General features: G+C 42.6%; 1 protein-coding gene and 1 pseudogene across 1 annotated transcript in view; both read right to left on the bottom strand.

Annotated features, from left to right (window-relative positions):
- Positions 1–16,640, bottom strand: part of LOC146634638 (protein NLRC3-like) — a 272,849-nt gene that overhangs the window by 55,997 nt on the left and 200,212 nt on the right. The window contains exons 14-15 of the mRNA XM_085377980.1: positions 8,783–8,830; positions 5,956–6,129 (exon numbers count right to left, since the gene is read on the bottom strand). Of these exons, the coding sequence (XP_085234106.1) occupies positions 5,956–6,129; positions 8,783–8,830 (222 nt within the window). The remainder of the gene's footprint in view (positions 1–5,955; positions 6,130–8,782; positions 8,831–16,640) is intronic.
- Positions 9,317–12,319, bottom strand: LOC146634640 (protein NLRC3-like; annotated as a pseudogene).

The raw sequence follows: 16,640 nt of genomic DNA on the forward strand, positions 1-16,640 counted from the left end.
CATGTGCAATCTGCATTGAATCAAGCTGAAGTTCAGTGTCTTCCATAATCACATTTCTGATGATTTTTTCAAAGACTGAGGTGAGGGCAGCAGGCCTGAAGTCGTTTAGAACTTTTGGACGACTAGATTTAGGACCAGGAACCACAACAGCTTCTTTCCAAAGAGAGGGCATGAACGATTTATTCAGAATAACCTAAAATATGGGACTGAGTTGTCTGTGACGGTTCTCAGTCATCCAGGTCATTGTAGACTAAGGAGCTTGCAAAGAAAAGCGTCTGGACTTCTTTGAGTTGCTTGAAGACGTTTCACCTCTCATCTGAGAAGCTTCTTCAGTTCTAAGGTCAGTTGGTGGGGAGTCCCAGATTTAAACCCAGTGGGAGTTTCCCCCCAAAGAGGGACAAAGGACCCCCTGATGATCCTCTACGTAATCACATGAGCCAAGGTGTGAAAGCGGGTGGGGGTCCTAATCAGCCAGGGTTTCGGGTGAGCTCATTGTGAAACCTGGCCCCACCCTATCATGTGATTTCCTGAGGTCAGATGGCCCAGGATGTGAGTGGGCGTTAAGGTGTCTGGGGAGGGAACTCAAAACTGGATTATAGATTATTTATATTATATATTGATATTATTTATCTGAATATTTATTTATCATAACTCTGTTTCTACACTCACTTTATATGAGTGCTTGTTGTTTCTTGTATATTTGCTGCTATGACAACTCAGTTTCCCTCCTGGATTAATAAAGTTTCTCTGATTCTGAAATACAGTGAGCCATTATATTTGTAGTTTCTAACTAACAATATAAAGGCTCTGCAACCGATAGTGCCACAGCACGTCCCACTGGCAGCTGAAGGAGCTTTTATACAAAGGACTTTGTAATTGAAGCTTTATTTATACAGGTCGGCTCATTGAGACTCAATGTCTCATTTACAAGAGAGACCTGTTCCAGACACACATATTAAAATTACAACAATAAGAGAAAAGTTTGTGTAATGTACTCAGTCACATTAAAAACGAGAACAAGTTCCCAGAGATGGTTTCACAAAAACATGTGTACGTCTTTTGAAGTCTGCAAGTGAAATCAACGGAGAGCCTTAAATCCTTCGGTTATGTTTTCCATGAAGACGGAGCAGAAAAGGAGAACGCCTTCTTCCCAAGCTCTGCATGAACTGATGGAACAGTGGATGTAATGATGTCCTGAGACTGCAGGCTGTGACTAAACTGTTTGCCTAACATGTACTCTGATGAATAGGAGGCAGTAACCCAGAAACAGATTTATAGATAAAATGATACTAATGGACCATCCTGTGTAAGACCAATGAGGACCAGTTAACCAGAGAACACAGAGTATAGTGGTGTTCTTCTGTTGTAGAGAAAGATTAAAAATATAAGACACTGGCTCAGCTATGATATTTGCAGCCAAGTGCAAGAAGGAAGGAGAACGATTGTGAGGATGAGTTTCTGGTGTTGGGGCTATTCAAAGCCTTACAAACCTCTTCTACTGTGACAGGTGTGAAGGAAAAGGTATCAGTAAGCAGGAACTACGAGCAGAGTTGTGTGCAAGAGGTTTACCATCAGATACTGTGCTGAACAAAGAGCAAGAAGCAACAAAGTGTTTGTTAAAGCAACATTTCAGTTTTGTCTGACACAGGAGTGGAGTCGATATTTAAGTGAGGAGGAAGCTCTGAGGAGTCACAGCTGGCAGAGACACTTTATAGTTTGCCAAAACCTCCTACGGTCGTTTGGACTGTCAGTCGTTAAAGTAAAAAATAGTTACATCTTGATGATGGAGGCAGTAATCCGATTACACAGCTAATGAAAACGTAGCCAATCAGCATCAGAGCCAGACTTCCTGCCCAGGCCTGGTTTCTCTCATGTAGGAGATCGGCCGGTACTGAACCAAACCAGGCCTGTCCCGACCTTTCACCCTGACCTGGCAAAAAGGGGCGTGTCTGTCCACAAAGTAGACACAACTCTCCTGTAAATGTTCCCAAACTGACATTGTCAGCCTGTTTAATACGACCCCAGTTCAAACTGATGCGGGCTCGGAGCGTGAGATTTTAGTGTTTCTCACAGCACCAACTACGCAGTGATCACTCAGGTCGTTGGCAAAAACTGCAGATGTGGAAAACTTACGCAGCATATTAGTTAAAAAAGGTCAATAAGAGCAGATTTATCTGGGTGTTTAGGATCAAGGCGTGTGAGGCTTTAAATAATTTGAGTCAGTTTTAAAAACAAGCAGCGTGCCTTAAAATCATCAGACACAGAAGAAAGCCAGTCCCAATGAAAATCATCCATCTGAAAGACGTCATTAAAATGCAGCTCAGATAAAAGTTGAACCAGAGACGGTGATGTGCTGGGGGAAGCAGGTGGAGGCTGATAGCAGCCAACAACAGTCTGATTTCCAAACAGATCAATAGTTAAGGCCAAGATTTCAAATGGCTGAGGTGCAGATGGAGAGAAGAAGACTTGAGCAGCAAGACAGAGCTTCACATAAACTTCCAGACCTCCGCCTTTTCTGGGACAGTCTGAGAGCTAAATGTTAAATCCATCAGTTGCTACGTTTTTATCCAGTAAAGATTTGGAAAGTCTCAGAAACAACAACGATACCAGCACCGCTTGAACAGGCCCAGATTCCAATCATATCCATGTCAGGAAGCACACGACGTGATGCACGTGTAACCCAGACAGTTTTTAACATCTGCTGGTGTTTCACATTCAGCCAGAGGCCCAGGGTTAGGTTGGATACCAGACAATAATAAAAGCATCGTTATTAGACTCTAGAGCTCGTTTATAGCTGACACCACATGTAGAGTTTAAGTTCACACAGAGACGATGACATTTTTCTACAACCAGCAAACAATAAACAAGAAATGTAACAAGAGTTTCAGAAGAAGCTGTTTTACAGAGAAATGATTCCCTGAAGACAAAATTATTATTATCATCTTTATTTCTCCAGGTGAAAATTTAATTGAGATTAAAAATGTTGTTTTCAAGAGAGACCTGGCATCGTGGCAGAAAGAGTCAGAAATACATCATAATTCAAACAAATACAAAATAGGAGAAACATCCTACATAAACTTCATAAAGTTTCATTAACAGACTTTGAACAATGGACTTCAAACTTCCCCCCAAAACAACAGAAACACATTTGAAGATAATGAATGACATTTATCCCTCTAAAGAAGGACTTAGACTACGATTTAATATGAATGAGAACATGTTCATAAATGGATGCAACCAAAGATTTCATCAATCCCTGATTTAGAGACAACAGAACATTTGGTTTGATTTCACAAGATAAGAATGACGACTGAGTTGGAAGATTGTTTTATGTTTAGTCAAATCTTTCATACATAAAGTTGGATTACAAAATCATCCCCTAAGTTTGTTGTTTTATTCAAGGAATTGAAATTATAGAGAAAATCTGTGAAATGACTTAAAGAAAACAAACCACAAAAACTCTATGATGCTCTAAACCCCCTGGTTTAGGTCGGACACCTTTCTGATGATGAGTGCATCTAACATTTCCTCAGAAGTCAATGTGCCATATGATTGCATTAGCAATAAATTACACACTATATAGAACCACTTCATAGGATTATATTTGTGCACAGATGTTTGCAGCTATCAGCGAATATTTATCAGCTACTTTGAAACAAAGAAAGACTTTTTATCCATAACAGCAAATGAACTGTACAACAGAAAATACAAATGCTATTTATGGTCTCCTCACAACAATGATAAGAAAAATAAACTGGGCCAATATGTCATGTTTCTTAATACAGAGACACACATGTTAATGTGATCTCTGGTCTCCTCTGAGTGGGAGTTATTATAACTGACTGTAAAAAGTCAGCACAAGGAAAATAAACTCCACCTAAACTTGGTTTATATCTGACCCAGACAGACTGCAGGTCATAACTTCTTACCTGAAGTTCAGTTCACCTGACACTCGGACCGGCGGCCGCCTCGGGTCTCTGCTCCTCCTGCCTCCCCTTTCCCTCATCCACCTGCTGCCTCTGTGGAAGCTCCGCCATAGCCACCACCAAACAACTGACTTATTTTTACACATCGACCAGCATCCGGCCAATCCGCCATCTTTCATTGTTTATACCGTTACAAAAAAATAAAAAAAACATCATCAGCCCATAAAAACGAAAAATCATCATCGGTATGCCCGATGGCCAGTCCAGCTATGGTCGTGCCATCAGTTAACCCTTCACATGGCAGCTGTGACACGCGTGCCCAGGGTTGCTGACCCCTGCTCTAAAGCATCTGATTTGGATTCCTGAGATCAAATATATTTTCCTTTGTGTTTGTTTTCTTCACATTTGTGGCTTTAATGTAGTGTTACATCCTGTTTGTTTGCTTCCATCTGTATACATGTCCAGATTCACTGTTATGTTTCTATTCTTACATTGCTGTGTGATCACTGTTCCCTCTGCTGACTGATGTGACCTTTTGTATCTCACACTGATACTTGTCATATTTGTTTCTGCGCCTAAAAGATAAAAAGTTTTCCATGCTAAAACACAGCTCCGCCTCCTGCAGTTCTCCCTCTGAACCACTAGATGTCTCTGTTATCTAAATGAAGACGTGCAGCACAGCAACCACAGCAGCGCTCAGATCACACGTGTCCTGTTATAATGTATAAAAGCATGAAACAGGTGAGACAGGTGGGATCAATATTAATGTTGTGGAAATATATGAAAAAGCAACAGAAGAGTGAAAACATTTCGTGTTTCTAGAAAGATCTTTCAGCTCACAGCTGCTCACAGACTGTATTTACAAGTGACAAACTGCAACTCTACAGTACATCTACAGTATATATCAAATATATTCTGTATTCAAATCTATTGAGTGATGTTTGAAAGTCTTTCCAGGTGAGTTTGATCCAGGAGGGTCTGAAGCCAGAGTCAGACAGAGACTGTGCAGAGACTGTAGAAGGACAGAGCAGCAGCAGAGCAGTCCAGATACACTGATGATCCTCTGTCAGATCCAGAGGGACACACAGGGATGATGCTGGACTCTACATTGTGTCTGACAGTGGAGCTGTTCTCAGAGCAGTTCACTCTGCAGCACTGACAGTCATCTGCACTTCTTCTCATTCCTCTGTCAGTCACTGCTGGATGAAGCTCTCCTCTCCACCTCCCAGTAACATGGCCCAGTCAGAGCGTCTCTACACACAAGCTGCTGCTGCTTCAACCTCTCTGGATCATCAGGACACAGCTCCTCCTCTCTCAGCACACACACCGTCCTGTTTACCATCACCAGCTCCACCTGCAGAGAGAAGAAGGAAGAGCAGAGGAGATAAACGAGTGTTTCCAGAGACTCTTCATCAGCTGTCAGTCAGTGATGCAGCACATCCAGTATAAAGAGCAGCAGGGACTTCAGTGCTGGGACTGTACTAGGACTCATTGTTGCTTCACTTTTTCTAATCTTTGGATTTTTATTGAAGTTGATGAAAATGTTTTTCCCTCCTAGTTTGAGTTTGGACTTTCATTCATTAGAAGAACCTTGGTGTGTCCACTCTGAGCTCTGTAGGAACCCCAACAACAAGCCCAACAATCCAGATGGACGGTTCCAGCTGTTAACTGGAGGAATTCCATCCAAACATCTGCTCTCACTAAATTCTTCCTCACCTACAGACTGTGTTCTTCACTGCTTTAAACTTGGAAATGAATGCAGTCATTGGTCTGCGTGCTGCTTTGTTCAGAGAGCTGATTGGCTGTTGACAGTGTTTGATCAGAGCGTGTCAGCCGTTACCATGGTGACCATAAAGGTCAGAAACAGGAAGTGTTTGTGTCCAATCCTGAAGCCTGTCACCATTCTCCTCTCACAGCTTCACTGAGAAGCTGCAGCTTTACAGGAAACACTGGATCTTTGTTTCATACTGACTGTGTTTAGTACAATACTGCTGACAGCACCACCCACTCACTCCATCACTCTACTGACCTCAGAGTCTCCAGTCTGTAGTCTGGACTCTGCTGAAGATCAGACAGCTGCTTCACATCTGGATCCTTCAGGTTGTTTCCGTACAGGTGCAGCTGTCTCAGATGGGAGGGGTTGGACTTCAGCGCTGCTGCCAGATAATCACAGCTGATCTCTGACAAACCACAGCGACTCAATCTGTATAAAGAATGAAAGATGTAAGTTTATTAGACAAAGTGTGAGCTTGAAATCATTCAGTGTTTCATCATCTGTTCAGAGCTGAAGAAGGTTCAGAATGTAGAAGTTTAGAAAATGGAAACTCCAAACAGCTGAAGCCAACAGGAAGCAGCTTCAAACAAACACAACAAGAGAAAAAACTCTGAATGTTTCACATTAAAGTCGTACATTTATCATAAAAACAGGACAAAGACTTGAAAAAGTCGTGTTTTTCCTTCCAGGAACCACAAGGCTTCACTTTTAAAGGTGAAGTGTGAAAGAAATGGACATATTTGAAGTCCAACACCTTTTTCCAGTCACATTATTAAAGCAGACAAACTACAAGCTCATTTTCATTCCAACAAGTCATCTTCTGACCTGGACTAACAACACTGGTCTCTATGTGCAGCTGGCTGTGAGACCAGTGCTCAGGGACCGTCTACAAAGTGCAACACTGAAAGAACATCACACACTAGCTGTGTCCCAAAACGTCGGCTGCATCCTTCGGAGGACCCGGTATTCGCGGTCTACGTGGGCCGGGTCCTTCAAAGATCGAAAAGGCTGGAAGTGCGAGGCTGTGAAATGGGACGGTCTAGCCTTCAGATTTGCGTCACCGCTGTGTTGGTGGAGTTTAATAAACTCGGCCGTCTGCTCCTTGCTATCTAAAATATAACAGGACACTGGCGTAAATTCTCGACCGTCTCACACTTCTGTTTAATCAGTTTCCTGTTTAACGTTTATTCAGCTGTGTGAAAATCCCGGAGGAACTTTGATCTCAGCCAAACCGATTTACTCCGGAACAAATAAAACACAGAAAAAAGGCAAACAATTACATTTTTAAGTTATCCGAGTGACTTATATATCATGTTTAACCTGAGTAGCGAAAGAGCGGGGTCTGAAAACGATGACGCCGGGCGTCCGCTGCTCTCGCCGGCTGGAGTGACCATTGAACCCCCCGGCTTGCTAGCGAGCGGGTGGGTAACAGACGTCTCCGAAAACGTCTGCACACTTTTGCAAATATGCGATGTCTTGATAAACCAAGCAGATATTTGAAGTTTACACAGCTACTTTCTCGCCTGAAAATATGTTAAAAGTTTATTTTGTGACCCAGAAAGATTAATAAGAGTAATTTGAAAACTTAGTAGCTGCCGCCATTGTTGGCAGCTGAAATTTGGCTGGGCCGCGCTATGAATTCTGGGATATGGTGGGCCACGAAGGACACACCCGACGAATCCTTCAAATTCGGGGAAATGAAGGACGCATTTGTCGGGCACATTTGAAGGAGTCGACAAATACGGACAGCCTTCATCGCCTGGCTGTGACGTAATCGGCCTTCAAATGCAGCCTCTGGAGGATGCAGCCGACGTTTTGGGACACAGCTACTAATTTGCTTCCATCATCCAACCTGAAGAGGAAACAGAGACGCCTCCCCTTCAAAGTAAAAGCTGCTCCTTTTGGACACAGTATCAAAGAAAGTCTACAGTATAACATAGAAAAGACAGAACAAAGTTTTGGTTGTTTTAAATTGTGCAGAAATGAAACTACACTAAGCTCAATTATGTGACAGACATTTCATCCCATGTCAGTTTGGCCTCATCCTGGGCCGGATTATCCAGCACACACTCTGACCACAGGCCCAGGGGCCACGCACAGCTGGGCTCCATCCAAGAGACAGCAAACAAACCAACACAATAATAAAAAGCACCATGTGATCTTCTTACATCTTCAAGACAAACATAGTAAAAACATGAGCATATTTGTTTCCTGATAAAATGATGTGACAGGTAGAACAGAGTAAAGTGGTGGTGTTACAGCCTTTCTCCCCTCTGCTGCCGAGGCTATTAGTCTCTCCCAAACTCAGCTACAGGACTTCCAAATGAATGAAAGCAGCAGAAGTGGCTTTACAAATGAAAGAGGAAGAGGAGAAGAAGAGGAGAGGGAGGCCACCCTGACCATCACTCCAGCTGAAAACATCACACTTCCATTAAAGTTGGTGAGAAAATGTTGAGCAGGATGAGCTGCTGGCTAATCTGGAGGCTGTAGCAGCAGCTCACAGTCACAGTGGATTTCCACTCATGAAAAAGCTCTGGCTGCTTCATTTCTCATCTCATATCAGAGACTTTAATGCTTCACTGAAGCTGTACTGTGATGCTTCCATATTCCAGTGAGGCCTCCATAATGATTTCAGCTGTTCTGTACACACACTGTGTGCCCTGTATGGCTCAAAGTCTCTGCAGCCTGTTTTTATCTGCTATCATCAGATCTTCATCATCCTCATTCACATCCCTCACACACTCTACAGCCTCATCAGCACTGACTTCATCTTCACTGACTGATGGAGCACAACATGAACCTGTGGAGGCTGAAACACTGTCCTGTCAAACATCTCCCCGTCACCACTCCACTTCTGTCAGCCTTTAAATGAACCCTGCTCAAGTCTGTCACTTCTGTTTGGAGCCAAAAGGAAAAACTGTTGTTCAGTCGTTTGGAAAGACAACATTTCTGAAAGCACTCAAACTTCTTCACATTTGTCGTCAGACACATCCTGAACATTTAGTAACTAAAGAAAGTTTCAAACATCAATCAAAGACCTGAAATATAGAAAAACAACAACAGCCGCAGTCAGTGAACTCACCTCAGAGTCTCCAGTCGACAGTTTGGACTCTCCAGTCCAGCACACAGAAGCTTCACTGCTATGATATTATTGTGTTATTTTGTAGCTGAATACGATGTTTGTGTGATTATCAGTGAAAGAAGCAGTGAGGAGGATGGAGAGAGAGAGAGGACAGAGGGTGAAGTTAGAAACACTAAAAGGATTTTTCATGGATTTCATGGATGATTTGAGTGATTTCCAGCAGGACACTTAAACATGTCAGTGGACGTCCTAAAGAACATATTCACTGATATGAAACGTGTCATTGAACAGGATTAATATCAGTGGAAACATGGTGGAAACAGCTGTGACTGCATGGATGTGACACACTTCAAATCTGTTCTCCACTCTTGGATTTGGGATCCATGGAGCTGCTGCTGAGTCTGTACAATAAAGGAATGGTGTGGAAGGTTGCAGCGTACGGACACAAACACTTTCTGCTTACAATCTGATTTTATTTTCAACATTAAACTACCAACCTACACTGATCAATGATGTTAATGATCACATCTGGACTCACCCAGCCTTTCTGCAGTTCCTCACAGCTGGAATCAGTCTCAGTCGTCCCTGCTCTGATGTGTTGTACTTCTGCAGGTCCAACTCATCCAGAACCTCCTCTGACATCTGCAGCATGAAGGCCAGAGCTGAGCACTGGATCTCAGAGAGTTCCTTCTCTGATCTGTTCTCTGACTTCAGGAACTCTTGGATCTCCTGATGTACTGAGAGGTCGTTCATCTCCATCAGACAGTGGAAGATGTTGATGCTTCTGTCAGGAGAGATTTCATCACTGTTCATCTCCTTCAGGTTGTTGATGACTCTCTGGATGGTTCCTGGACTGATCTCTGTCTGACCCAGCAGACCTACTAAGAGTCTCTGGTTGGACTCCAGACAGAGGCCATGAAGGAAGCGAACAAACAGGTCCAGGTGGCCATTTTTACTCTGGAGGGATTTATACATGGCTCTGCTCAGAAATACATCAAGTGATTGGAGATCTTTGTTATCAAAAAGATTGAAAATCATCTTGGTGAAAGATTCTGATTTTAGAAACATCTTCAGCACCTTTGTCTTCCTGTTGGTGTGACAGTGGAACATGTAGACTGCAGCCAGAAACTCCTGAATGCTCAGATGAACAAAGCAGTAGACTGGTTTCTGGAAGATCACACACTCTCTTTTGAAGATCTCTGTACAAACTCCTGAGTACACCGAGGCCTCTGTCACATCCAGACCACACTGCTCCAGGTCTTCTTGGTAGAACATGATGTTTCCTTTCTCCAGATGTTCAAACGCCAGCCTCCCCAGCTTCAGAAGAACTTCCCTGTCAGCCTCCGTCAGCTCCTGTGGACTCGTCTCACGTCCCTCATGGTACTTGTTCTTCTTCCTCTTTGTCTGAACCAGCAGGAAGTGTGAGTACATGTCAGTCAGGGTCTTGGGCAGCTCTCCTCTCTGCTCTGTAGTCAACATGTGCTCCAGAACTGTAGCAGTGATCCAGCAGAAGACTGGGATACTACACATGATGTGGAGGCTCCTGGATGTCTTCATGTGGGAGATGATTCTGCTGGACAGCTCTTCATCACTGAATCTCCTCCTGAAGTACTCCTCCTTCTGGGCGTCAGTGAAGCCTCGTACTTCTGTTAGCCTGTCAACACGTGTAGGAGGGATCTGATTGGCTGCTGCGGGTCGGGAAGTTATCCAGACGAGAGCCGAGGGAAGCAGATTCCCCTGGATGAGGTTTGTCAGCAGCTGGCTGACTGATGACTTCTGTGTGACATCAGACAGCAGCTTCCTGTTGGTGAAATCCAATGAAAGTCTGCTTTCATCCAGGCCGTCAAAGATGAACAAAAGCTGAGAGACAGCCAGCTTCTCTGCTGTGACCTTCTGTAATGTTGGATGGAAAACATGGAGCAGCTCCAGAAGACTGTACTGCTCATCTCTGATCAGGTTCAGCTCCCTGAATGAAAGCAGAACCACCACACTGACATGTTGGTTCTCCAAGCCCTCTGCCCAGTCCAGAGTGAACTTCTGCACTGAGAAGGTTTTTCCAACACCAGCCACGCCGTTGGTCAGAACCACTCTGATGGGTCTCTGTTGGTCAGGTAAGGCTTTAAAGATGTCCTGGCACCTGATTGGAGCGTCATGGAGGGCGTCCATCTTGGAAGCTGTCTCCAGCTGCCTCACCTCATGTTGGGTATGAACCTCTTCACTCTGTCCCTCTGTGATGTAGAGCTCAGTGTAGATCCTGTTGAGGAGGGTTCTACTTCCTGTTTCATCACTTCCTTCAGTCACACGTTCACATCTCCTCCTCAGACTGATCTTATGTTCATCTAAAACCTCCTGCACACCAACATCTGCTGAAAGAAAGAAAAACAATGAGACTAAAGAGAAAGAAAACTCTTCAATGTCTGAACAACACAAGAAGTCCAGTTTTCAGAAATGAGTCCATCAGCAGACAGATGTTCAGTCTTACTTTGTACACAGCTGCTCTGACTGGCTGTCTGCAGTCCAGCTCTGCTTCTGGATCTTTCTCCACACTGTGCAGAAGCTCTGATGGTGACACAGAAAAGTCACAGTGGAGATACTTCTGTCCACCTTTGATTAGACTCATTATAAAAAGGAAAACAAAGTTTGAACACAGTCATGTTTCCAGTTCACTGACTTACATTTATTCCATGGACACTCACTCTAACCTGAACCACAGCTACAACCCAACATTGTTGAGGCCTCATCTCCTCCTTTCCTGACTGTAGAGGTTAAATATGCAACAACCAACAAATAAAAGAATTTGGTTCATTTCAAAGAAATTCACACGGCGACCAAGTAAAGTAACCGTAGTAAAGGAGACAACATCCCGTTGATGGTGGGATTATTTGAAAGATTTGCTTTAGTCACGTCACCAAATGCAGTTGAACCACCCGTGGATCCATGTTTGACCATTCTACCACTCTGAGCTCTGCTTTTGAATCATTTTATTATTATCATCATTCATTTATTCATTCTTTGGAGGGGGGCTATTTCCTAATGCCGCCCTAATAAGCTGATGTTCAAGGGGAAATATAACAGAAACTCTTTCAGTGTTATTCATTAATAAATTAACAGATAAACTGTGAAGAAGAAAAAACTGAGATTTAAAGGAGAGAGTGAGAAACTTGATCATCCATCCTCATAATACATGTTTATCAGTATCTGCTGTGACCATACTGCAGTAATAACTACAAGTCTACATTTCTGTGACTGTTGATCAATCACAGCAGGAATCTGAGCTCATCTCTGCACACAGAGCAGCTTCAGCTCTGGGATAAACTGCTCGCTTCACGTCCTTCTCAGCTCACAGACACTCATCCTGATATTTTCCTTTAACATTTGATGGTATAATTCATCTGAGTTTACACTTTATCTGCATAAATACAGAAAAACAGACCCAAACACCAGAAACCATCAGTTTCACGTTCAACGGGAAGTGGCTCAAACGTCACAGTTTCATAACGTCACCCTGAACTCCACTCACGGAGTTTCTGTCGCCATTGTAGTTTTTAAAGTCCCGTGATAAAGGCGGGTCTTTCTGTGAATCCGCACGCTCATTGGCTAATAGGTCGAGATTGACACCTCGTTATCCAATGAGCGTGCGGGAACTTCCGACATAAAGTTGTTTCCTTTGAAAAACCAAAGTCTGATTATTTTTGCCTCCACTGACGGAGCCTGTTGTTCCCGCCACAGAGACACAGTAATGTCAGAGCGGTGTTAACACTCACCCTGCCTCAGCACAGCTCTCACTCTCCTCCTGCTCTCTCACACTAAACGGAGGCTCAGCTAAACTCACTTCCTCTCTACTTACAGGAAACCAGCGCTCAGAGGAGCCGACCGGCCTCACATTTCACCCACAGACACGAACAGCGTGGAATTATTTTATGTCATAAGAAGAAACATATTCATGTTAACACTCACCTGCCTCAGCTCCACCTTCCTCCTCCTGCTTTCACTTTCACTGCTGCTCCCTAAACACAGAGGATGCTGGGACTTGTAGTTGTTTCCTTCCGGTGCGGTCTTCCTCTTTGTTTGTTTGTGTTTGTGTTCAAGTTATTTCGATCATGTAAACATCAACAGAACACGTGAAGCCACACAGAGTTTGTATGTCGAGGTGGGTAGGAGGGTTTGAGGGTTTGGGGAGGGGTCAGAGGGAAGAGGTCTCTCAGTCTTGACAATCCACATTGATGGCATTGCATCTTTCAGCGTGTTTGTGGGTCGATTTGGATGCTCCAGGTGTGAGAGCAGCCACTCAGCCTCTGCTGCAGATGTGTGTCACAAGTTCATCTAGTAGTGAGACGGTGGCGCAAGATGGCGAGTTGAGCAGTCGCACGAATTAGGAGCTCGTTGAACTTGTCCCAGAATTTACTTTGTGTTCGTTATTGTTTCCACTCGAAAGTAGTAAAATGACTGCCCCAAGTATAGTTAAACCTGCTAAATTCAAACTCGACCTCAAAAAACAAGAAACAACATCGCCATGTGATGGAAAGGAAGACAGCAGAGAAGGAACGGATCATGACTACGTAGAAAAACCCTTGAAAAAAGAGTGGACGAGCAGCTAGCTGACCTGAGTGTGCAATGCAAGCAAGCTAGTACGATGCTAGCCAGCCTAGCCAAAGCGGTTCAGTTCAACTCGGAGGAGGTGAAAGAATGTAAACAAAAGGTTAAAGAGTTGGAGAGACGAAACGAGCAGTTGACCAAAGATAACTACGATCTCAAGGAGAGAGTGTGAGAGCAAGAAAGGTACAAAATGAGGTGGTGCCTCCGGATTAAAGGATTAGAAGAGAAAAGAGATGAAGGTGTCAGATCGCTGGTTATTGGAATTCTTGGCAAGATCGCACCTGATATGATATCAAAGCTTGAAGAATCTGTGGATGTGGTGCATAGAGTTGGGAAGAAGATTGAGAACAAGGTCCGACATATCATCATTCTGTTTGCTCTGAGACACGTGAAAGAGGAGATTTGGCGTCGCACCAAAGATTCGGCTGTCTGTAAGAACGGGGGTTTCCACTTCGCTGAGGTACTGCCGCGGGAGGACTGGGAAGAGAGGAGGCGGCTGTGGCCGCAAATTGAACAAGCCAGACGGGCTGGGAAACGGGCCTTTTTCCGGGGTCCTCATGGATACATCGAAGGACGGAGGATCATCGACGTTGAATGAAAGACTTGATGTAAGACTGTATACAGTGGAATATTATTAATGGGACAAAAGAATTCTACTTAAAGTTAAAGGTTATTAGTCACTGAGTTGGTGACAAGTGTTACAATTTAAACTCATGTTTATATATTTTTCTTTTCTTTTTTTTTAAAAAAAGTTATTTTCTTAGCATACTCTTATTATGGTTCACTCAAAAATTTCTTTTGGTTCATTAAACGTTCGGGGTTTGAAGGAAATTGTTAAGAGAAAGGCACTTTTTTTATTTTGCAAGGGGCAAAAATGTCACTGTCTGTTTTTACAAGAGACTCACTCTGTGGATGCCGATGTTACCTTTTGGGCTAATCAGTGGGGAGACAAGATTCTTTTCAGTCGTGGATCTAACAGATCTGGAGGTGTGGCGATTTGTTTTAATAAGTTCCCAGGGGAGATTATAACATATAAAGCTGATAGTGAGGGTCATTGGTCAACTGCAGCTTGAAGAGCGAAGGTATATTTCTAATTGTTACAAATCTTTATGGACATAATAACGAAGGTCAAAATAAACGTCTATTGGAAAATCTAACAAATGTTATTTCAGAGTTTAAAGTTATGTACCCCACAGATTACATCCTAATAGGAGGAGACTGGAACATGACCTCAGATGAATGGATGGACAGATGGCCTCCTCGCTTAGGAAGGAGGCAACAGAATAACATTATTGAGAACTTTTCTAGTGATAATAATTTTACAGACATTTGGAGAAGTTTGAATCCTGGAGTTAAGAATTATTCATGGTTTAAACCTAATGGAGAAAGCAGGTCAAGAATTGATTATTGGTTAGTGAGCGATGACATTTTGAGGTGTACTTCACCATCTAAAATCTCCAAAGCACCCCTATCTGATCACTGTTTCATTGATCTTGTCTTAGAACCAACAAGGATGAAACGTAGTAGCAGGGGATATTGGAAATTTAATGCCAGCCTTTTAAATAAGGACAAGTATTGTGATAAAATTAGACATAAAATTACAGATATAAAAAATGATGACTCAGTAGTGGGTAATATACAGAGATGGGAACTTATTAAATTCAAAATCAGAGAATTCACTATAAAATTCTGCAAAGAACTGAACAGGGAAAAACGGGAATATGAAAGTAATTTACTTCGTGAAATAACTCAGTGCTGTAGTAAAGAAAAACTAAACGTGCAAGAGAAGAATAAATTGATGGAGTTACAAACTAAATTAGACGATCTTTACCTAGAGAAAGCCCAGGGTGCCTTTATAAGATCGAGAGCCAAGTGGATTGAGGCAGGTGAAAAGAACTCATCATATTTTAGTAAGCTGGAAAAGTGCAGACAGCAGAGAAATCTAATCTCAAGCTTGTTGATAAATGGGACTGAATGTAAAGATTTCAGAAAGATTGGAAAAGAAGTCTTCACTTTTTATTCCAAATTGTACTCCTCAGAATATTCAGCAGCTGATTCTGATAGTTTCTTTGATAAGATTCATAATCTCATCCCATGTATTGACAAGCCGTTCAAAGATCTGTGTGATTCAGAGCTTAAAATTGAGGAACTGGATTTGGTGGTCATGAAAATGGCATTAAACAAGTCCCCAGGGACAGATGGACTCACTACTAATTTTTATCAATTCTTCTGGAAGGACCTAAGAACTTTATTGTTTGATGCATTAAAGGAATCGATAGAGAAAAAAGAAGTGATGCCGAGCATGAAACAAGGGCTGATAACCCTGATCCCTAAATCGGGTAAGGATAAAAGAATTTTAGACAATTTAAGACCCATCACCTTACTAAACACTGACTATAAGATCCTGTCTGGAGCTGTAGCTGAGAGGCTAAAGAAAGGCATCTCAAACATTATCAGTGAAACACAATCAGGTTTTTTGAAAGGAAGACTAATTCATAACAATATTAGGCTGGTTTTGGATCTCCTTGAATACAGTGAATTAATCCAAGAGAGAGGGTACATCCTGTTCTTGGATTTTTACAAAGCATTTGACTCAGTTGAACATACGTTCATATTAAAAACTCTGCAGTCTTTTGGTTTTGGAGAGGAATTTATCAATGTTATAGAGATGCTATATAATGACATTAACAGCTCTGTTTTGCTAGAACATGGTACATGTTCAAGGTTTGAGGTTAATAGAGGGATAAGGCAGGGATGTAGCAGCTCACCACTTCTGTTCATCATGGTTGCTGAGCTGTTGTCTATTTTCATCATCATCATCATCAACTTTATTTATAAAGCACTTTAAAACAAAGTGCTGTACATTGGAACTGTAAAATAAAATTACATGAGATATAAATAAAAAACAAATAAAAGAAGAGTGAAATCATTAATTAAATAACTACTGCATTAAAAAAGAAACTAAGTCTCACTGAGGTTAAAAGCCAAGGAATAAAAGTGGGTTTTAAGACGTGATTTAAAAGTGGACAGTGAAGGGGCCTCTCTAACATGCATGGGCAAATTATTCCATAATTTTGGAGCCACAATAGAGAAGGCCCTGTCCCCTCTGAGCTTCCTCCTGGATCTCGGTACCTCCAGGAGCAGCTGGTCAGCTGACCTGAGAGACCGACAGGGTATGTGGGGATGAAGAAGCTCAGAGAGGTAAGGCGGGGCAAGACTGTGTAGACATTTAAAAACAAACATAAGAATTTTAAAATTAACT

Source organism: Diplotaxodon limnothrissa, linkage group LG3, assembly GCF_057381915.1.
Source record: "Diplotaxodon limnothrissa isolate DT_005_m linkage group LG3, D_limnothrissa_male_GT1.1, whole genome shotgun sequence".
Lineage (NCBI taxonomy): Eukaryota > Metazoa > Chordata > Actinopteri > Cichliformes > Cichlidae > Diplotaxodon > Diplotaxodon limnothrissa.